Source organism: Mycetomoellerius zeteki, unplaced genomic scaffold (genome assembly GCF_001594055.1).
Source record: "Mycetomoellerius zeteki isolate Tzet28-1 unplaced genomic scaffold, Tzet1.0 scaffold106, whole genome shotgun sequence".
NCBI classification, from domain to species: Eukaryota; Metazoa; Arthropoda; class Insecta; order Hymenoptera; family Formicidae; genus Mycetomoellerius; species Mycetomoellerius zeteki.
Genome location: NW_017255975.1, coordinates 4,660,034 through 4,684,598, shown reverse-complemented (window position 1 = coordinate 4,684,598; position 24,565 = coordinate 4,660,034). Strand labels below are relative to the sequence as shown.

The window sequence follows — 24,565 nt, the reverse complement described above, 5'->3', positions numbered from 1 at the left end:
GTCTTTTGTCATTAAACATCTATTTATATTATTATTTTCTGTCAGCATATTAATTTTCCAATTGTGGTCGGACACTAGGACAATTACGATTCAGTGTCCGACCGGCTTGTCCGGTCACTGGTACATTGACGTATTTTATTATTTATTTAAATATTTTAATTAATAATTGTTATAAGTGAGTTCAAATAATTTTTCCTTGCTTAAGGGAGTCTTGAGTTTTCAAATAAATACAAATATTTATATTAAAAACTTTTATGATATTATAAATTGTATTATTTATGAGAACCTAACGCTTAAACATCCGACTACTGGGACATTTACCTTACATTGTAAATTGAATTTTGCACAATTTATATATGTTTTAATAATAACGTGTTTGGTGCTCTCTCTCTCTCTCTCTCTCTCTCTCCTTCTTCGTTTGTTTATTTGTCTGTCGATCTTGATATCAGCATCTCAATATTAAAATTTCATCTCAACATTAAAATTTGTATGCCATTTCAGTTTACAGCCATGGAAGAAAAAGTAACGAAATCCAAAATTGCATCCTTTTACATAGACAAGACCATTTTTGTCACCGGCGCTTCTGGTTTCATGGGTAAAGTTCTTTTAGAGAAATTACTGTTTTCCTGCTCCAATCTCAACAAAATCTACATCCTCATACGAAGCAAAAAAGGCCGCAGTGTCGAAACTCGACTCGATGAAATGTTCAAGTTGCCTGTAAGGAATCGTGTGATTTATATTATCCTCTTCTTTTATTACACAAGATCATAGCGACTAGCATTCTATTGGTCGAATAAATCGACTTCTGCACATCTTTGAAATTGTTTCACCTTGCTTTCTTTCACCATGACACAAGATAACGTTGCAATATTCTGAATTCTTACGAATATTGCGAAACATTTGCATTTCTCTTTAGACTTAATTATTTAAATTAATTTTTATATTTTGTTATTGATCATGTTATTTACTGCTAATTAATGCTAATATGTAAAAAAGATTGAAAAGCTCATGGTTAAATAAAGAACTACGACACAAAAATATACGTATAATTGAATAAAGTCATACATATTTTATAAAATTTAGTTGTAAATATCTATTCCAATTTTTACAGAATTTTTATTATCAAAGAAAATTATTGTATTATAAGAATTTACTTGTACACGTGGTATGATACAAGGTAGTATAAACTTCGAACATATGACAAAAATTAATTTAGAAATCTAAATAAGCGCAAGATTTTTTTTTCTAAACTAGGATGTGGCTTAAAAATTAAATGACAGTGCAATATGTGGACATATAAACATGCAAAAAATTAATGATTATTAATAATTTTTATAGCTATTTCAAAGAATCCAGAATGAGAAACCTCACCTTTTTAAAAAAGTGATACCGATGTGTGGCGATGTATGTTTGCCTAATTTAGGCCTTACCAATCAACAGCGTGAGCTTCTAATAAATGAAGTACACGTCGTATTTCATTTCGCTGCGACACTTCGATTGGAGGCAAAGTTGAAAGATGCTATCGAGATGAACACGGTAAGATATTAACTGGAATCTCAATCAACCTCTATTTTCAGAATTGCATTACTGTGCTTCATTTGTTATTAATATCAAATATGTTATGCATGGTTACCAATTACCCCGATAGGCAAATTGTGAAAATATTGCATAGAAATGGCATCTGACGACAATTTTGTAATAATTACACTAAGATAATTCGCCATAACACAATAGTTTTGTTTCAATAAAATTTCTAAACGATGTTTGTGAAAAATTAGATAAATCTAATTTGAAGTGTAAATACTTTTTAATTTACTTTCTTTTAAGAATATAATGAATAAGACTCCACATCTCAGTAACATATTGAAGAAATAAATCTCAGAATACGCGCGCGTTACCCGATTATTTTCAAATGCTCGATGAATACTTCCGGAAGATTAGATCATATATGCATCCCAAAAGACGTTTGACTTTAAAATTTTAAACTTAGTCATATTGAATGTATAATACTTCATGTTGCAATATTTTTACATTAAATTTAGGAATAATTGTACATTTTTATAAGCACAATTACATGTACGTATTTCTAAACAGTTAAAATCTAAAGTTAAAATATTTTTCTCAATTTTTGAATAATTTCTTTCCAAATTAAATTTCAATACGCCGCTGAAATAATTCGTTGTATCATTATTGTTTTGCCGAAATACTATGTCAAAATTAATTGAGAAAACGATTATCAATATTTTAGAAAAGATCAGAATTTCTGCATGTTTTGTAAATATATTTAAATATATACCCGTATAATCGCAGATTACAAATTTTATGCCGCAAGATTTTATTATATAATTTAATAAACGTTATCCTATCGGGGTACTGTATGATTATCATTAAATGTAATGATAATTTGTTTATCAATGTTTATGTAACATTTTACATAATGGAACAATCAATGAGACAATGTCGAGCTCTTAAATTGAAGCAACATAACAACTATAATAAATCTATAACTATAAATTGTGTGATATATCTTTTAAATCTATAATTCTATAATGCGTATAACACTTTAACATTTATATGATATTTAAGTACATAAAGTTCTAATAATCTTCAAGACAGGTACACAAAAATTACTGGACTTGACAAAAAAAATGAAGCATCTAGTGTCCTTTGTGCATTTAAGCACGGCCTTCTGCCACGTCGACCAAGAGGAACTCGGTGAACGTTGTTACGATTCGCCCGATGATCCTCAGGATGTCATGAGACTTGTTCAGTGGTTAGACGACGAGGGTATCAATCTTATTACGCCCAAGTAATTAAACTTGTGATGTTATTAATGATATTCTGTATAAGCCTAGTTGATTAATACAGTTTACTATAATATTAATTACAATATATTAATTATAATATTTATTATATTAACTGTAGAATGCTATTGCTATTGAATAATTCAGTATTGCTATCGCTACATAAATTTTAAACAAAGAAAATTTTTTACAAAGTAATAAGTCATTCTTAATTAATATAACAATGATTTTTAACAATTGTTTTTTATACATTTCACACTTTTAATGACAAAATTATAAATTAGACTACACTATCAAATTCAATCTTGAAATGATATGAAATATGCGGTCCAATTGTGTGTGTATGCCTTTTCATACACTTAAATAAAATATAATAACACAAAATAATAAAACCAACCAACTACGAAATTTGCAAGAAAAATTGTGAATTTTAACTCTTGCATTTGTAGAATTTGTTTTTAACTAATTTTATAAAGGAACAAGTTATAAATATATGAATTATGAGTGTTTATTTTTTTAATCACTTAAATATTTTAAATAAATTATGCTTTTATCAGTATTAATATCAGTATTGATAAATATCAGTAATAAAATAAGTATTAATAAATATCAGTAATAAAATATAGTTTTCGAAAAATAGGGAGTGTCTCTTTTTTAAGAGACCTCTATGTTAGTATTATATGAGATGAATATTTTGGTATTATTAATGCATATATGTACAGATATTGTTTCTTTCAAGCCTTGATTAAAATAAAAATTAACTTAATTAAATTGTTTTATATATTTACAAAAGATGTAAGTATAAAATAATACATTTTTACAGATTACTTCATCCGCATCCAAATACTTACACGTATTCGAAACGTTTGGCTGAAACGCTGGTGTTCAACGAATATCCCAATTTACCTTGTTGTATCGCTAGACCATCAATCGGTAATTACCAGGCCTATTTTTTTATAATTATTAAAGATTATGAAAATAATATCTCGACGATCGAAAGTGAGGAAAAGTAAAAATTAATTTATTAATATCTATTTAGTAATACCAAGTTACATAGAACCGATGCCAGGATGGGTTGACAACTTGAACGGACCAACAGGATTGCTCATCGGTGCAGGCAAAGGTGTCATCAGATCAATGCATTGCAATGGCGATTATCACGCCGAAGTTGTACCAGTCGATCTCGCGATTAACGCTATAATTACGATTGCACACAAAATTGCTACCGATCAGCAAAAGTAAATATCTTTGTTCTGCTTTGTATTGTGTGCGCGCTTTCTCTCATAATAAAACATGATTTAAATTAGAGTGAATTTACTGTCTATGTTTGTAAGATCTAGGCTACTTATATTAATATGTCTTTTAATTTCTCTTTTCTGTGATATTTAATATGAAGAATTATTCTCTAGATATTCAAATAGAAATTAGTACAAAAGTTTTAACTAAAAGACATTTTCAATAAAAAATTTTCTGTTGAACTTATTTTATTGAAAAATACTGATTTATCATAATTTATAAATTGTTTAACATTAAAGCCTGGTGTTTCACCAATTCTAATTCTTAAAATTAGAAATAGATAAAAAGTAAATTGAATTGAGATTAAAGTTAATCTTACATATTGGTAGAATCAGACCTAAGAAAAAGAAGTTTTCGGTACATTTTCTGGAAATGGATTTCATTTGTTTCACACTTAAATAATTATTCTGTTTAAGTATTAAAAATATTTTCTGCTTAATTTTTTTCTTTATTTTTATGTATTTATTATACATCTGTTCTTTTATATCTATTATTTATAGATCCAAAACTATACCCGTATTTAATATAACACAGAGTAATATAAGACCGATTACATGGGCAGAAATACTAGAGAGAGGCAGAATATGTCTTTATGATTATCCTTTCGATGGACAAGTTTGGTATCCAGATGGCGATATACGTAGCAGCAAATTTGTGCATAATCTCTTCGTCTTCTTCTTTCACATTATTCCCGCGTACTTGATTGACTTTCTAATGTTAATATTTCGACAAAAAAGATTGTAAGTGTTGCATTTTTTGAAAGAAATTATATTTTCTTGTTTCAACATATTTATTGTAATATATTATTTTTAGACAATATTATCATGACTATATAACAATCTTCCCTCTTAGCTATTATTTATATTCATTTTGTTTTTATAAACAGTATGGTTAGAATTCAGAAACGAATCTCAGATGGGCTCGATGTGTTACAATATTTCACCACGAGGGAATGGATATTTTATAATGATAATCTACTTAAATTGTTCCACGAGCTATCGGCGGAAGACAAGGATCTGTTTAAAATTATAATTTATGATATCGATGTAAACGAGTATCTTAAAAGCATTATCCTTGGCGCGCGACAGTATTGTATGAAAGAGGATTTATCTACTCTTCCGAAAGCCCGTCGGCATCAAAAAATGTAAGTATTTTTCATTATCACAATGTTTTTATACAATCGAAGAATAACGATTCCGTAAAATTTACTCATTGTCAATTTCTTTAGAGAAACTTTCTTAAAGCAGGAATCTCATTTTTTCGATAAGCAGAAGAAGAATAAATATATAAAATGCAATGATTTTTATGTTAATAAAAAATTTCTAGTATTCGTTTTTCTTCCCATTCTTGGAAAGAGACAATTGTCATTCCTAAAAGAAACTGAACACTTTCTATTACATAGAAAAATATTTATTCACATAACAGAAGAAACGACTAGTAAGAGAAATTTGATGTTTGAATTTATCACTTGTTCAAATTAATATATTTTCTTTTTACGGTGATATACATTTCTACATTTTACATTTTATACATTAATTATATATTATATGTATATGTATTTACGGACTTAAATATTATTTGAGAAATAAAAAGTATTATTTTAAATAAAAAAATTATTTTAAATAAAAAAAATTTTGATTTTAATTAATATTACATAATACAAATCAACTAATATTATATTATATTTCGATTATATTATTAATAGAACTTACATTATATGAATTTACACATATTACATTATAATTTAACTAAAATTATTCTGCTAAATATATACATATATATTTACGTTAAAGTTAAAGTAATTTAAATTTTCAGATTAATTTTTCAATTGTCAATATCTTTTTCTTAATATATCAAACTTGATTTTTTACATGATATAAAAATTATATTTTATGATACACGTTTGTTTCAGAATGTACATTGTCCATATCACAACGGTGTATTTATTCTACTTTGGCATGTTATATTTTATTTATAATAATATTGGGATAGTAAAGGTATGTCTGGATTATGTCACCGATATTGTAAAATCGCTGCCGCTCATAGGCGGCTTATTGAGCAAGCTGCATCTCTAAAAGCGTTTACATATATATATATATATATATACTCTATGTTTATTAAGTTACACTCACATGGAATGCGATGAGTAGACGAGAAACCGTAATTTCTCTGATGTTGGTCTATTGCGTGATCTCTCAACTCATTTGTAATTTAGGACATAAATTATAAGAGGAAAAACAATTTTATTAAAACGTCAATATAAGTGGAAATATTATTGATATCAGCTGTAAATTTAATATATAGATACTAGATTCGCGGGTGTTTGTAAAAACTAACTACATTAGTTTTAAATTCTCAATCAAAACGTAGACTTTAGAAAATTTCAAAAGTGACACGTACGAGATACACGTAATGTAAGAAATTTTCTGTAATATATATCTTTAGTAAAAATGTATCACTACACTATCCGATACATAAACAAACATGTTTAATGGAATAAAGGTTTATGTGCATACAGAAATGTATTATTTGAGAATAAAAGGTTTATTGTGCTAATACTACTTAATTATCATTATAATTAAAAGAAATTAAAATTAATCACGTAATTCATTATTTCACGCATTTATTACCATACGTATCAATATACTATCAATCATTTGAACTTATGAATAAAATATGCACTTTTTATGGATGTTCTATTTTTAACAAAAGCTTTACCTTTAATTACGTTTAGCAATGTAAATGATCAGTGTAAATGATCAGTAATAATTCGAAACATGGTTCTATTTATTCTATATGTGTTGCCGTGTATTTTCTGGTGTATACATGTTACATGTACGTTTTGTAACATATATATTCTGCATATAATATATATTTTTATCTTGTAAATATTTTTAAATATATTATATATTGCAAAAGATGATAAAATTTTTGTTGCTACTATAAACCGAGATGAATGTTACAACATAAGCTTCAATGTGAAATCTTACAGCCTCCATCTTTCAAGAAAGATAGTAAGAATGTGGCTATGTGTATATGTATGTGAATGTGTCATGCAGTAAACTGTCTTTTTTTATACAGTCAGTATTTCCAAAGATACATATTTTTCTCCTCAATTTTAGAAGCTTCGACAGATTTGATACCATTGAGCATGAACTACGCGACGATGATAAGGTAGATTCTCACTCACTCTATCAAAGCACAAGAACTCATCCAATTTCCTGAGTATGATTTTCTGCGACACCTTCGACCTCAATCGATGCTTTTCTCAAGACACAAAAGAATGTCTCTATAGCTTCGATACTACACACATAGAAAGTTGCTCCTATGTATTTCTATGGAATTTTGCATACCACCCATAAAATCACAGAACTGGAATAAGTGTTGATATAGTCTATAGCGATTTTCACGGTTGAGATGATATTAATCTCAACTGCTAAGCTAATTTTTGTACTTTTGCTTATTACGTGCATAAATGACATAGCATTTATGTACGTAATAAGCTAAGGACGTTTTGATTATTATTTATTCTTGATCATTATTTATTTTAAGACTTTAAAACTTATTATTTTAGAGAATGTAGAATCTGCTTGAATAAATGGGATACTTAAATGAAAAAAGAATAAATAGAGCATACTGTTATCATTTATTCCATAGCCGTTTTGATTCACAAAGTGTGTATCGTCTTCTTTCACAGTAAATTATATACTTCGCGCCATGTCTTAGCGTCGAGACACTACCGTGTCTCCAGATTTGCATGACTTTCTTTTTCGTAATTACGAAAATTTTATTTAATTACGTTTTATATTAATTACGTTTTAAATAAGTAATTTTAAAAGACAGTTATACGTTATCTAATTTGCTTGAACAAATTTAATCAAATTTTAAAAATATCGTGTAAAAAAATGCGTAGTAGGTAAAATATATAAAATTCAATAACTTTGTTCTTCGCGATTTCACATGTTTATTTTTTTATAAAATCTATAATAAGTCGTGTGTTGGATGTACATAATATCTGTACAGAAATGGCCTTGACCAATGTTGCATGTGGATCACGATTTTATTGATTTTTATTAAAGATAAGAAATATTGATATGAATTACTAAATATAAATCTGCTTCTAGTTCTTCCCGGAAAGTTTTATTCTTATTAAAGTAAAATTATTATAATACGATAATTATCTTTTTCTTTTCTGTTTTATTTCTGTACATTTTGTTCTTAATTATATAATTATGTCTGCGATTAAGTTATGCATCTTATTTTTCTTTAGCATCTACCAACGAAACGTAATTATACAACGAGGTTAATTATACAAACCTACTTACATTGATGATGACGCGATAATGAATGGTCTCCATTGTCGCTGGCATATGTAAAGTAAAATTTATAGTGAACGATTAACAGAAATTTATGAGCTTACGTAAAATTTTCCGATGAATTTGCATTTTAAGAAAAATTACAAAAAAATTTTAAGAAATCACAGAAAAAAGTAGTTATATCTCTATTCAATCAATTTATATTAATAAAAGCTCTTCAAAAAAACAAGGAAGAGAAGAACATTCTGTTACGCAATATTAAATAAAAATTTATTCTGTTGGAAAATTCTGTTAGTTCAATTTTCTGTTAATCAAAAATTCAACAGATTTATATATATATATATATATATTTAGAATGTCTGTTTTTTGAGTAAGTAGATATTCTTTTCTTGGCAGATTCATCATTACTAACTTCATTGTTATGATTAAAAATGTTATTAATATTAGAATATTACTAATAATAATTAATATTACTAATAATTAATATTAGAATACTACTTATTTAATTATTATTTATTTTAAGTATAAAATATTTAAAAGCTATTTTTTTTAAGTTATTATTCAAATTTATGTTTATTAAAATTTTAGCGTCTTAAGTATTTTACATTCAATCTATACACGACTATAATATACGAGAGAATATGCCACAACGTCATTTACATCATTGGATATAGATTAATCTTGGCAAAAAGTAATCAAACCGCGTTGCATAGAAACATAATTTAAGCAGGATTTAAGGCTCAATTGCAACGTAAGAAAGGAAGAATAAAGCAACAATTGCTAGTTCCATGTAATATGAAGGGATGGCGCTGAGAAATCCCAGCCAACCCTCATTCCATTATTGATCCATCCCTCTGCGTTCCTTTCGGAAAACAGCTCACTAGCCGTGCAGCTCTTTCCCTCTTCTGTCTTGATTTTACTTTGTCATGTCCCTGGCAAAAAAAAAATTTATTTGGAGTTGTGCATGCGCGGCCGTGGTTGTGAGTCATGAAAGAGTTATTACCTGGAAATTTTATTTTTCATTCATTAACCTTCCTCACGCAACTAAAAGAAATGTCAACGGTTTTTTCCTTCGTAATCTCGAGAAGACAATTCCTACTAACAGATTTTATCAGAAATGTCGACGTAACACATTCCTACACGTGCGAAGTCTCTTAAATAAATTGTGAGAACGTTCGCGTACATGCGATAGATACAAACAGAAAAGAGTAATTAGGCGCCTGTTATAAATGTAACAGAGTTATTTCAAGAAGAGTTTTTCTATCTCATAATTGAGATATCGTGCAAATATAAGTATTATTAGAGATAACGTTTATTTAATATAAAAAAGTACAAAGATCGAAACAGTTAGTCCCAGACTCTGAGAACTTTTTATATAAGAATTTCAAAAAGAATTAAAAGATTTCTAAGATATCGTTGAAAGACGAAAACGTCTTTTTATTCTTCAAACAATTATATTATTTAAAAATAATTAATTAAAAAGATTGAACATCATTAAATCAAGTTAGAATTTTAAAAAATTGAAAATCTATTTAACATATTAAAAACTAAAATTGTTAAAGACGGAATATTTCAGACTCCAGAGAAGTTTTAAGCGTATGAAAATTTTACTATCTAAGTGTTTAAAGAATTAATGACTTGAAAGATTAAAAGTGTGAGAGAAACTGAGAACAATATACGTGTTTTTAAAAATTACGTGAAAAGTTAAAGATGTAATTTATTATCGTAAAAATAAATGTGAAAAGTCAGAAACAGGAGCCGAATAAAAATGCTAATAGATCACTATAATTATATCCGGCGACACGTACGCCGCTGCATAATCGAAAATTCTGATCTGATTTTTATTTGAAATTTGATTTGATTTTGAGAGAAATAGTTTTGAGAGAATAGTGTGTTGATTAAATTTAGTATTTCGCAATTACAATGATTGCGAAATGTTAAATTTATTGCAGATAAAATTGTTGCAGATAAAATTGTTGCAGATAAAATTGTTGCAAGACCATCATCAATTTTAATTTTAATAAACATCTGTTCTTTTTTTTAGGTTTTTGTTTACCGTTTTAATCAAGAGATTCAATAAAGTGGCTGCACAAAGGTTTAAAAAACGTAAAAATAAAGTCTCATGAAATTAAAACAAAAAATTTTTATTATTTTAGTTCAAATTTCTAAGAGGAAAAATTTTCAAAGTGAATTGCCGCGATATGATTTTACTGAAAAAAGATACAATGGATTTTTTAATTATGCAAATTATAATATAATTGGAATTTCATGAAACAAAGACAGAAATAATTTCGTTAACTTTCTCTTACCGATCTTTAGTAAGTATATTGTATACTAAAACTTTTTTCAATTTATTACAATGATCTTTTAATAGTTATGCTGCCGCGACCTACTTTCTTTGATACGTAATATATCAGTTTACACCTGTCGGGCACGTTTTGACTTATAAACCTTTAAGGATCCTTTAATGATGAACTCGATTGTAGTGACCCGTTTGATCTTTCACATTTGTAGTCTGTCACATATATAGAAAATATATTTTTCATAAAAATATAATATCATAAAAATTGAAGTTACATTTATCGGGTTTACGCACATGTAACGATAATTAAATTTTAGATAAACTTTTTTATGTTGAATAACTTATGTAGAATAACCATAAATATCGCGTATTTTTAATTTAATTTTTAGAGATATATATAATAAATAAATTTTATTTATATATATTATATATATATATATTTCAGACAGAAGAGATAAATAATCAACTAAGGGGGATATAATTGAAAAATAGAAAAAAATATTGTATAAATTGACTGTAAAAATTCTAATGCCTTTTATATTTAATAAAATGTTTTTCTTCTTAATATTTCCTTTATTCTTTATGAGTTGCGTCGTAAAATAGCGCATTTATTTTAATATTTAGATTTGTACGGTGATAACATATAGAGGAAACAATCCTCTCTTAATATTAAAGAAAAGATGATATTTTATTGACATCAAGTATGAGATATCTCTATTAGGCATTAATATCATATATGAGATACCTTTATTAGGTATCTTTGAAATTTTAACATTCAACGATCTGGGATCTCTTTCAATAAAAAGAGAATATATATGATGTATGAAAATATATATGGTGTGCGTAAACGTATATGCATGTGCGTGAATATGAATATTAATATTTGTACAGTTAATTTTAAGTAGATAAGCTTTTTTATATTTATATAATTATTTATATAATTTCATTATTAATATTTATTTAAAGTTTTTATGTAATATTAGATAGAAGCGACGAGAATTAAACAGATATTTTTAATTTGTACTCTCTTGCAAAATGTCAGATTCGTATTTTTTAATATTGCAAATTTCTATCCCATTTTATTGTACAGGAAAAATACTCAGTGAATGTCAGAAAAGCTTTAAAAGTTATCTTTAAAATGTATCTTAAATCTCTAAACGTCCTTTCAGATTTTCAATATATTGTTTAGATATCTTTTCTTCTGAAATTTCGGAGACTGTTTTTTCGTATTTTTTATTCATTGTCTAGACAGTCGCGTCTCGATTCTACGGGCTCATCGACTCGTTTTTGTTTTTGCGCTATGTTGCGAATGCTATCGATTAATTCACCGGCGATTCAGTTTGACAAGTGCGACAGACGTACGTCACTCATTAACGACGCTCGACGTAAGCGTAATGGTGAACGCCGGTTCCAACGGGTGGTGATGACGATGAAAGCCGGCTCCGACGGCCACCACACACCGTCGAGAGCGCGTGCGCCCATTATTCCCCCGGTGCAAACTCACGGGGGTTGTTTAAGGCGCGAATTCTCGTAGGACTGAGAGCAGTCGACAAGCCAGCCTCCAGGAGGCACGTTCGCGCGACCGAAGTCGTACTTTTCTGTCAAGAGGTGACTGAAACTCGACATATCTCAGGACTCGTGATTCAGGACTGCTCCTTGTTAACCTTGACCCCGCCTAGCTGGGCGACACACCTGGTTCGATAACGTACGCAGCAACGAAAAGGGATTCCTGGCAGTTCCATAAATTTTCCGTGTCTCATTGACTGTCTCCAGACTTGACTTGTAACTGGAGCAAAGAGCCACGAACGTATTTCGTGACCCAAAAATGATGAATGAAGTAACCGATATTGTGGATGACATAATGAGATCTCGTACATCCATTAAGGATTAAACGAGAGAAGGACCTGGCCCTATTTAGAGATTCCTATAATTATTGCTCAGCAAAGAAGCAACAATGTCGCTCGTCGTTATCCTGAAGAACATTCAGGGTCTTAAGTGCAAGGGCGAGAAGATTGTGAAGATCGACTTTCGAGGTAATGTTAGCATATAACTCAAAATTTATTAAATCGCTGACATTCACAGGAAATACAGTATTTTTATGAAAGCGATTTGTTCAACTCAATTTTTTTTGCGTAAAAATTACGCAAGGTAATTTTTCGATAAATTGCTATTTAGAACGAAAAAAAGCAATTTGTCATCTGCAAAATTAACTTCTGTAAAATGTTCTTTTTTTGAAAAATCATCAAATAGCCTAATATTTTTTAAGCGTTCGCAAATTAATAATCATTTAGCATGTTACTAGTTTTTCTTAGTTTGTATTATAATCTAAATATATTATATTTATATTCATTTAATTCTTTTATCTTTAATACTTTTAATTATTTTATTTTATTCTTTTATCATTATACGAGTACTTATATGTATCAATATCAGCATTTTCCTTTTTTGAAAAAGAAAAGGAAATAAATTATTAGAGAGAGATGATGTACAGAACTATTTTCTTTTAATTATACATAATTATTATTCTTGATGTATGATATTCTATACATAACTACTATTGGATCTCTATTATCTGAATACTCTCGATATTGTCAACTTATTACCATGCAAATTCCGTAGTATAATATGCACATGTTTGTCACGTGTTTGGATGCGTATATCTGCACGTACATATCGTTTATCGACGTTTACATAATAATATTTCGAGCAATTGATTGTATCGCAGATTTGCATCCTTGTTACGAGATAATCGAACATCCGACGCTCCGGGTTAATCCCTCTAATTTTCGAGTTAATTGGTTGTAGTCGTATGCCGATGACTTTCCAATAATCGATGAATTAATCGAAATTTTTCGATGATAGAAACGTCGACAACGACATAGTTACAAGAGACGCTCGTTCCTCTCTGCGATTTTTAAAAAGTATGCTTTTTTGTTCCCACATCGCAAAAAATCTAGAAATAAAATGATCAATTTAACGTTTCTAAAATCACGGTATACATTACACATCGCTAATCCTTTCATGATTTCAAATATATAAATTGTGCGTTCTATTTATACTATTTTATTTATATGAATATTGATATTAAATGCTTATATTGTTAGAAACAAACATTTTGTAATAGAAAGAATAGAATTCGATAGAATAAAACATAAATAATTGTTACATTTTATTGTACTTATTTCAAGTACACATCTAACTTCTCTATCGCAAATCTCTTTTTTAAGTAAAAAGTTTACTTTTAACATCATAATTATTTTTATCATTATGCACAGCAATATTCGTAACAATAATAACACAACAATATTTCTCTCGCACAGTAATTCTGACGTATTATAATTAACGGAACTGAACGAAACTTTAATTAATACGAGGCGTTCGGATAATTAACATGTTTCCAGAAATGTTTGTCGGACGCAAATAACATGGAGCTTGTTTCAGCATACATTTTCTCAGATTTTCTTGAGATTTCTCAGATATTTTTAAGACAGTTTTCTTCAATCTTTTGATTTGCTATTACTTCGTGATCTTATTGCCGTGAGGCTGCATGTGCAGCTAGGGAAAATTCAGATGCAGCAAGCGAGAAACGCATGCCCTAGAGCCTAAGTTCTATAGCGACAGCGTAACATTTCATTTAATCATACCTGCCCCAGTTTGTGCGGACGTGCTGTATCGAAGTCCGGTAGACGGTGCACGTCGGTAATAAAAAAGGTAGTGGTGTCCAGCATCCATTATCCATACGTGCAATTATGTGAAATGAGAAATTAGAGAGGTTGTGTGAGATATGAAATCGTTTCGCATAATCCACTGTAACACGAAGTTCCTTGTAACACGATTATGATACCCGTCCGGCCTCTGCGGATTATCAACATCTGTTAGCGTTGTTATTCATCAAAAGCCTTTACTGTCGGAATTATGAAATTGATCGCAACGTAAATTATGATTAATCCGCTATTAAATGCAGATAGTGGAGAATTTAATAAGATATGTGAGAGGTTTCAGAAGACTTCGAAATCTGAAGTCTGGGATCTTTCTGTAAAAAGTATCTGCAAATAAACATTCTCGCACCATTGTAATAATTAATTCTATATTTTTAGAACTCAGTCAAAGAAATATTTAAATAATGAAATAGCGGGAATGTTTTTTTTATTATTTAATTATGAATAAACATTTGGTCTGAGAATTAAAAATAAAATGTCAGAGTACGTTCTCGATTTTTAAGTAATGTAAATATGTTACAAAAGAAATGCTTGAATAAAAAAAACACATTTTTAAAATTACTAACTTGGAGGAAATTTGTTTCTATTGTAATCAAATTTAACAGATATCACAGGCTCAAGTTACTTTCATTTTCTTCGTGGTCATTCATTTAATAGTAAAAACTTTTCATCGCATGGAAATGAAAATATGAAAAAGAAATTATTCAATGTACCTTTCGATAATAATATATTAAAGGCCTAATGCCGGTCGAAGTTAGATCTTTAATTGCTTCTTTAAATAATTCAAATTGTGAATTATATACATACTATATATGTACTTGCATATATATCATATTTGTAGTCATATTCACTACGCGCCGAAATTTTTTCTTTTTTTGAAATTAAATTTGTGATATTATTTCAATAGCTTAGCATTTGTAAAGTCCGGAAAATACATATATAGTATATACATAATTCACAATTTAAATTATTTAAAGAAGCAATTAAAGATCTAGCTTCGACCGGTACCGGTATTTTTTCATGTTATGTCTTCGCAAATTGTAAATAGCTTTTTTCTAACTCTCCTAAACTCGTTAATATTTCGTACGTAATGTACAGAAAAAATATGTGAATATTATGTAAACGAGAAACTAATCAATTCACCGTCGATTATTTCGTGATGATAAATACGATGCAATTTTACGTTTTTGCAATTATATGTTAATTAATAATAATTACTTGATTACCATAACGAAAGATAATTTGCATTTCTATCGTATTATTAAAACAATACTAGCGAATAATGGTATAAAACTTAAAACTTTCTACATGCATTATGTGGTCGTAACTGACACCTATTATATTAAAGAACAGTTCACCATGACAATGCTGATGTATGAGCAGCGTATTGTGTTGAGATCTTTTATAAATTTACATAGCAATCGCGCGGTTATTGTCAGAATAGACATCGATCGTTCGAGTGGTTAAAGTGCCCACTACTAAGCAATTTGCAAATATCCTCGAGAACAAATCGATAGGTGTATTCATTATGCAAACAGAACGCAATATTTATGCATTCGCAGCCAGATCGCCACCTTTCTTGGGAATATTGTACAGCTATTTCTGTATAATATTTATCTACTGTTCGCACGCAAAGGTGGCGTCAGACATCGTAATTATTCAGATTGTTGATATAGCAAGGTATTTACAATTCCTTTTACATAAAATTACGTATAAGTAGTACTGATGGCTGATGGCGGTGAATTCGTGTGTGCATCAGTGCTATAATGTTTGTGTAACGATACGAATATTGCCCTCTAATTATCACGAATGTGCACGCATTAGGTATGTTATGCCTACAACGTAAGATCAAGAAAATTAAACGATGTTTAATTTGCTAGTTAGCAAATTGTAAGTAAATAAGACAATACAATGATTTTTAATTTAAAATTTTCATAATTATTTATTAATAACTATGTTTTTATATTTTTACAATAACTGTTAATTTTATTAAATTGCATAATTTTCCATGGGATTTATTTCATAATTAATATTTTCGTTCTAATCTAATGTAATTTGACTTATGTTATGTAAATATTGTAGAGAGAGTTGTACAATTTATTAAAACATATTATCTATATATATTTTAAAATTAAGTATTCCACAAGATACGTATAAAGATAAAAATTCAAAATTAAAAAAATTAAAAGACAGTAATTTCTTGCTAATAATAACTAGCAACCTCACTGCTAACATATTATTACTACATATCTGTAAATCATTATTTAAATAATATGTACACTGAGAAAAAAACATCTTAGTTTCAAAGAAATATTTCTTTGCTCGTATTCAAACAAATTATTACTTTGAATCAATGAAAATTTCTTTGAAATCAAGATATTTTTTTTATTTTAAAAAGCATATTTTAATTTCAATGTAGCATTAGTTAATTAATTTTATTTTTATGTAACAATAAATTAGTTGTTCTATAAAACATATGATAAAATTAAGAAAAAATTAATATTTTTTAATTTCATTATTTTCTCTCTCTCTCTCTCTCAGTTTTTACTCGAATTTTAATAATTTTATTTTTACCTTCAGTTCTTTTTAAATTCTTCAAAAATGTTTATTTATAAAAATGTAACTGTATGCATTTTAAATGGCACTATACATTTGTAATGCATTTGTTGGAAAAATTGACGACCGTCTTGTTTTATTTTCAATAAAAAAACATTGAGGTGTCATGAAAAAAAATGTGAAAATAGAGAGATTGCCGCATGTATTCATCTGATTTCATTGGGCGTTAACGAACAAACGCTCGTGTATTTCTTCGATTGCATGTGAGCCGCGCGTGGCTGATCATATAAAACACCTTATCTATTGCTCAAAACTTTCTAGCTCTGTGCTTTTCATTGGTAAACCGGATAATAATTTTGTTATTTTGTTAGTTAAACTTTGCTGCAAATAAAGCACACCAACATTTCGCCATCGGTAAACAGATTGAAGATAATCGCGGGATTTTCACAGAATAAATAAGTTGTTATAAATGAAATAATCAGATATATATTTTTCTAGTATGATATATATATAGAACTGCTTGTATTGTGGAAATGTTAAAAAAAACGCGATGATGTATCCGATCCATAATATCTAATATATTATTCCGTCTATGCAAATTAAATTACTATTATTGTTTTAATACAAGTATTTGTCGACTAGTTCGCGGTTAAACTGCGAATACAATTAGAACGCGTCACTCAAAGCTGGCCCACTTTTTACGTATCTAATAGAAGCATCCAGAAAATCGCACGAAATTTCGTTTAGAAATGAATAAATGACCCACAAACATAAAAAGATATATCGTACGAGATTTCTTCTTTCCAATATATAGAATTGCATATTTTATTAAAAAAATAATAATAATGGCCATTTATCTTAGTTGGTAATATCTTTTTGGAATACTATTATATATAGGCTTCATAAAAAGCAAATTGTTTTTATGATATTATCCTTAACAGTCTTAGGATGTATCGCAATGCGATTTAATTGTATTGTATAGGTACCTAGCATTCCGAGAATTCTACAGAAGCAAAATAGCAGTAAGGCATTTACTGTTGTTTAGGAATAAAGGCACTTTGTATTCCAGCTATCTCAGAGATATCTCTGTTCTGTATTCTGAAGTTAAAGCCTGATACATTCTCTTTTCCGCTTTATAAATTTGCAGCAGCGCTTCTGACGTAAAGCCGCAAAATGTAATTTTAATTTGCCTCAAAGTGCCGTTATTAACCGGCGAACTTATGAACAGCTTTCGAATTTAAAATTAGAAGGCTGACGTAACCACGCACGATTAATAAATATTCCCTTGAGCTTAAAAACGAATGTGTAAAATTATTTATGTATCAAATCTGCCTATCTTTTATTATACAGAAATATTATAAATTTATATTACTCCAATTATATACAAAATAACTATTTTAAAAAATTGTTTATTAAAAAATAATATTAAAAAAATAAACATGAATATATTTATAATATTTATATTAATTTCTTTTATTTATTATCTAGATGTACTTATACTTTAATTTTATTTTTATTTTCTTATGCTTTTTTTAGCTAATTAATTATTAGATTATGTTTTATATTGTTATCTCGAGAGTACATCCAAAACTTTTAATAATTACTGCATAACTTTAGTGTATGTTATAAAAGTTTTATGCATATAGGAATAAAACTCACGGAATATTAACATATATAAATTATTTAGCACATATTTTTTCTTATCTGTTGCAGAAGTATCGCATTATTCATCGGTACTCGAGGAGAGTGGAGATGTTATTGATATTGAGCAGGTAAGTTTCTCCTTCCCTTTATAAAATGCTTGTATTTTTATACAACACGAACACTAGATCTATAATAAATTTAGCAAAATCTCTAGAATATGTTTTCGTATGTAACAGTAAGTTTGCGCTTCAACAGAGCGTAGGCGTGGCAAACGAGGACGCGTTTAATATGAGGATTATGTTGAGTTTTTTGCAAACTATTGGATCTACAAACTTGATCCAATTCTGCTGGGAAACTTCCTCATTCTCTCCGCTTCGGGGGCAAATCCGTTTTATATAAAGAAGGAGCGCAAAATTTTAATTTCCAACCACAAAAATTTAATTTCCAAAAATACTTTTAAATATAAGATTTTTTATATAATAAGATGCTTATTGTTTACAAGATTTTTTTGTCTTATTTCTTATATATAATTAATTAGTTAAGTATATAAACTATTCTACTAGCGCATGTATCATTTTATTTTGCTTCGTTTCATCATAAGCATTTAATGGATCCGTAACACTCCGATCACTCTTGTAGAAAATGGTGAAAGATATAATCCAAAACATAAATGATAAATGATTACTTGTAGTGTAATAAAATGAGAGAATAAAAATGCATAGGGGAACTTGTTTGTCCAGCACGTGTATCTTCCATTACAAAAATAATAGTAAAATATTTGTAAAAGATTAAAAAATTAATTTTGCACCACGAAAATTATTAGCGGCACGTATTCCTAAGGTATCGAAATTTAATCATTGCTATCTAGTTATGAAACATGTGAAACTAAGTGACAAACACACACACACACACACACACACACACACACACACAATCGTATCCCCGTATATTTATATTAATCTAAATTTTGGATTACCTTAAATAGTCGATGGTTTATGATACATCATAACTTGTTCTGATCTCGCTATTAAATAAATGGATCTTTATAAAATATGAACAATTACTATTTCAATAAACAAATTAAAATAGGTATAAATAAATACTAATTATCCTAAAATAAAATATTAAATTATAAAAAAGAACACTTTTACTTTGTATAAATTCATAAAATTATTTTAAATTAAAATCTAAAAATCTAAAAAGTATTTTTAAAGAACAAGCATATTGGTTTAATAATAAACACGGTAGAACAAAAAATAACTTTCTTTCTCTCCAAAGTATGTTTCCGATTTTTTGTTCTAAACACAACGCTGTTAGCAGAATTTGCGTAACACACAAAACACACACACACACACACACACACACACACACACACACACACACACACATACACATACACATACACACACACAGCAGGATTTTTAATAATTCCGGGTGTAATAATAAATTGGGATGGTTTTTGGCTCATTTTACCACAATTTAAAAACCCTGGGTAAAATTTTAGAAAATTAGCGACCTCACTGTTTTTAATGATCTTGACACATGTTGTCAAAAAGATTCGTTTCAACTTAATTTTCGACTTAATAAATATTTATTTAGTAAGTACTATTATTATTCATCCAATAAAGACTGTGTTTAATAATTCCTTTAGGATTATATAATAAAACATAATCTATAATCTATTACACACCAAATATCATTATTCTTGAATGAATAAGGGTGATGACACACACACACACACACAAATCGAGTGACGACGACCTGACTAAGCATACTTTCGAACTCGAAAAGATTTACGAAAGGTAAATAACAAGATAGTTTCCAGCGGTTGTAATTGCTACTTCTGTTAATCTCAGAAAATTGTGTTTCCGTAAATTAAAGAGAATTTTAATAAGAGTCTCATCAAAACTTTACTCATGAAGTTTTCCAATTTGCATCGCAAATTAGCTTTAAAGTATAAATAGTACAATGGCAACCTGTAAGATTTTCATAGTCTGGTAAAAGACGTTAGATTTGTTGATGAACTCGCGATGAACGCAGAAGTGTAGCATGTTGATTATCTTTTTTCTCGAGATACAATATGCGGCTTCAATATTGTATGCACGTAGTCGATTGCTATTACATTGTGGTGAACCATTCAACTTTTATATCACGACCGAAGCGAAGGTACGTGATAGCAGAATTGATCCCACACATTCGCCACATATGACAACCATGAAAAATGCAGTGAATGTTTAGGATCTGAAAATTTTTCACGTATCGATCACTGTACCATATATATATCGTCATGTTATATACTCAGAGAAAAAAGTCGTATCAGTAACTATAAATTTGTAGTGAAATAGCGCCTCAACTATATACATATTATTAAATTCTAATAAGAATACTAGATTAAGTGAACTAAGAAAATATATACATTAACCATATAAACAATTTATAAACGGTTAATATTACTATATTTTTTTAGTTCACTTAATTTACTTATTGTTCTTATTAAAGCTTAATAATACATAGTTACAAATTTGTGTATGAATTTCTTATTTATTTTTGTCTTCCAAGTTTAAAACCAACGCTGCGCCTTTTATTGTAAGCTGAGTGGTTTCCTTCTTAAGAGAAACTGAATTCCGCTACGTCCCTCTGGTGACAAAGCCGCGTACTACTCGTACTGAGCGACACTTTAAAAATTTTTATCTAAACTAGAAAAATGTAATTATTATATCTATTTGCATGAAATCCAAGTAACTACTCAATGTAGTTGAGTCACTATTTCAGTACCAATTAATAGTGCATACAATTTGTTACCGTGACTATATTTTTATAATATTCAACACTACTTTAGTTTCTATTACTTTGTAAAACTAGTTACAGGTACTTCAATTGCAAAAGTTGCCAAATTTATAGTTGCTGGAACTATTTTGTTTTCTCTCAGTGTAGACATTTTTCGCCATAAAAACGATTGCCTCATCATACGAATGTATTTAGCTGGAAAACATAACCACGCAACAATTAATGACAATCCATAAAATTCAATACCGTTATTTTTCATGACAACTTCAATGGTTTACATGACAAATGTTTACGTGGCAATGCTTTTCATGACAAATTTAATCGGTTTACGAGAAAATATAAGTACCGTTGTTTCATTGTTTGCAATAGCTCGTCAATAGCTTGCGAATGCACAATGGCAAAGTAGCGCTTTGTCTTTCTGTTTCTCGTGAAATGGAAATTTCGATGTACGTCCTCATGATGCATGCAACGTGCGAAATGTAGAACTGTCTTGAAAAGGGCAAGCTTCGATATTTTCGAGCGAGCACATTATGTACGTGGAATGTTATAAATTTTACACCGAAAGTATAAAATGTTGACCTAGTTTATCGTGTTCGACGCACATGAGAAAGTTATTTAATCGAAGGTTCAATTCAATGACGTCGACGTGAACCAATCCATTACGACATTCTCACGTTAGAGAAACTTATCTGACAGCGAGTTGTCTGACGATGTATCGCTCCTCGTAAACACAATCCAGGAAGGAAATAAACGCTTCGCAATATCCTGAACTTGAACAACACGATGTAACTAATGAACGCATAAAATTTACAAATGGTAGAAGGATTATATCTATAAATTCGATAGTCGCGATTTTATAATGCTTTCAACATAATTAAGCACCTCAATCTGTTTTCATAAGATTAGTGAGATTTTGATAAAACATATGCAAATTGAAATGAATTGTGCAAGAAATTCGTGCCTCCGACATAGAATACTCTATATTGATTTCTGAGATTAGTTTTTAAACTTTCATATACTCTTCTAATGAATGAAATGTAAATTATTAAATAGTTAATATTGCAGCGAAACAGGAAAAGAATATTAATAATATTTTTTCCGTTTTACATAAAAAAAGAAATCCTCTTGTTTCCATCTTTATGAAAATTAAAATAAGTCCGTGAAAGAAATGAGAGAAAAAATTGTAAAGAATGCTAATTCAGATTTGAACGATTAAAAATTTACCCCGTAAAAAAGATTTTCAAAGAAAAAAAATTCCTTTCTCAAATTTATCAATCTTCTAGATATATCAAGTGCAAAACACGAATGACTTTCTGTGAAAAATAGGTGTGAGAAGAATTCTGTGAAATTAAATTCCTATTCTTTGAATCCATGAAATAGTTCGACATTTTTTGCGTTTTTCCGTTTCTATTGTTAGCGTGTAGCATATAACTATATTGACAAACGCGTGTAACACAAAGAAAAGTATTATTTTTTTTATTAAATTCTGATTTTTGCTTTCTAAAAAATGAAAGCATTCTCGAATCAGGAATTTAGTAGCGATAAAGTAATTTTTTAATATTTCACAAGATATTACGTTGAGATATTTCTCTGATTTTCTAAGGAATTCGTAATTTGATCTCTACCGACTATTTTTAAACCCTATCGATTCTGTTTAATTCATCTGTTTCTTCCCAGAAGAGATGGCAAAAATGAAATTGAAACAACTGTACGATAATGAACGTAACTTTATTAAAACTCACGAAGAAAGAAAAGAGTTTCTCAAGTATAAATAATAAATTGTTTTTTATCGCGTTGTAGGTCTTTGCTTAAGAGCTTTCTCAATATCAGCTCTTTCTTAAGTATCGCGTGGTTTTCTCAAAGGCATTTGTGCACAATTTATCGATCTTACATTTTTATTTATATGTGTATCCAATCTTGTGCCATGGTTTTTTCATACGTTTCTTCTTTATATGCATGCGAGTCGAATGCGTGCAGACTCACGATAGCGATATGAATCGCCTCGCTTATAACAACGTATAATCAATTTACGAGAATATCAAGAAAAGAATAATATTTTTCTTCAATATTCTCATTTAAAGAATCTTTCTACATGCTGCGAAAAAATTAAAAAAGAGTTAATAGCCCCATTTTACAAAAACATAGATTTTTTAAAGATAGGACCAATTTAAACGTATAATTAAACCTTGTTCTAATATTCCTCTTTTTCAATTTATATTAAAATAAAACATAAAATTCTCTGAAAAAAAGTATAAAATATTTTATTATATATAGTTATATTAAACTTTCTGTTGTTCAAAATTATGATAACAGAGCTTTTTGTCAATATCTTTTTTTAAGATGACATCAAGATATATTAAAGTCCTTTTTTTATCTTTAATCTTATTTTACTTTATGGTTTTAAAAAGAGTTATCTGATCAGTGAAAAAGAATTGTAAAAAGAAATAAATAAAAAATTTAAAGTTTCCATTCATTTCTGGTTTGAATGTAAAAAATTTAATTTCATAGAACAAAGTCACTATGCTTTCTATTAATTTTACAGTCTTTTAATTTATATTGATTTTTTTATTGTGTAAAATATGACAAAACGTGCATTCTGAATAATTAATTCTCCGTTTTCAGAGTTTTACGTGGAATTTAGGAAGACCAGTGGACGAGGCAGAAGTGCTGCAACTGGCAGTTGTATCGCGCGGAGTCCTGAGAAACGAAAAAGTTGCAGCGAGATACGGACTGGTGTTGCAAACAGTGGTGCGCGAAGGGAGGATCCTGGTCTCGGATTCCCTGGTTGACCTCAATAACAAACCGCTTTCGGTACGTTTCAATATCGAAGAGAATATAACTGAATAATCGCCACGATATACGTTTCACGAGATACATAATTGTTGCACGACTCAAATATCGCATGTTCGTTATTACCTGCAAAATACTATATTTTTAATAAAATTTATAAACGTATTTTTTCTCGGGTTTTTGATATTTTCAGTTCGATAATAATTTTAATGTAACATATATTTTAATATACATATATTTAAATATTACATTGTCAATTCTTTTTAAGAATTTGCTAAATATGGCAAGTAGCTTCGAAGATGGATTTACAATAAATGCTTGTTTAAAATAACAAAGTTGACATCATTGTTA

The 24,565-nt window shown here is 28.7% G+C and overlaps 2 protein-coding genes across 3 annotated transcripts in view; both read left to right on the top strand.

The window, feature by feature from the left end:
- Positions 1–6,366, top strand: part of LOC108724757 (putative fatty acyl-CoA reductase CG5065) — a 12,331-nt gene extending 5,965 nt beyond the window's left edge. The window contains exons 2-9 of the mRNA XM_018451363.1: positions 502–717; positions 1,339–1,536; positions 2,613–2,809; positions 3,628–3,737; positions 3,844–4,042; positions 4,601–4,840; positions 4,987–5,244; positions 6,013–6,366. Coding sequence (XP_018306865.1) covers positions 511–717; positions 1,339–1,536; positions 2,613–2,809; positions 3,628–3,737; positions 3,844–4,042; positions 4,601–4,840; positions 4,987–5,244; positions 6,013–6,175 — 1,572 coding nt within the window. The 5' untranslated portion in view covers positions 502–510 and the 3' untranslated portion in view covers positions 6,176–6,366. The remainder of the gene's footprint in view (positions 1–501; positions 718–1,338; positions 1,537–2,612; positions 2,810–3,627; positions 3,738–3,843; positions 4,043–4,600; positions 4,841–4,986; positions 5,245–6,012) is intronic.
- Positions 6,367–12,277: 5,911 nt separating this feature from the next.
- The window catches only part of LOC108724654 (otoferlin), a 43,393-nt gene continuing 31,105 nt past the window's right edge, over positions 12,278–24,565 (top strand). For both annotated transcript variants that reach the window (XM_018451126.1, XM_018451118.1), the window contains exons 1-3: positions 12,278–12,751; positions 18,707–18,765; positions 24,047–24,235. In XM_018451126.1, coding sequence (XP_018306628.1) covers positions 12,673–12,751; positions 18,707–18,765; positions 24,047–24,235 — 327 coding nt within the window. In that variant the 5' untranslated portion in view covers positions 12,278–12,672. The remainder of the gene's footprint in view (positions 12,752–18,706; positions 18,766–24,046; positions 24,236–24,565) is intronic.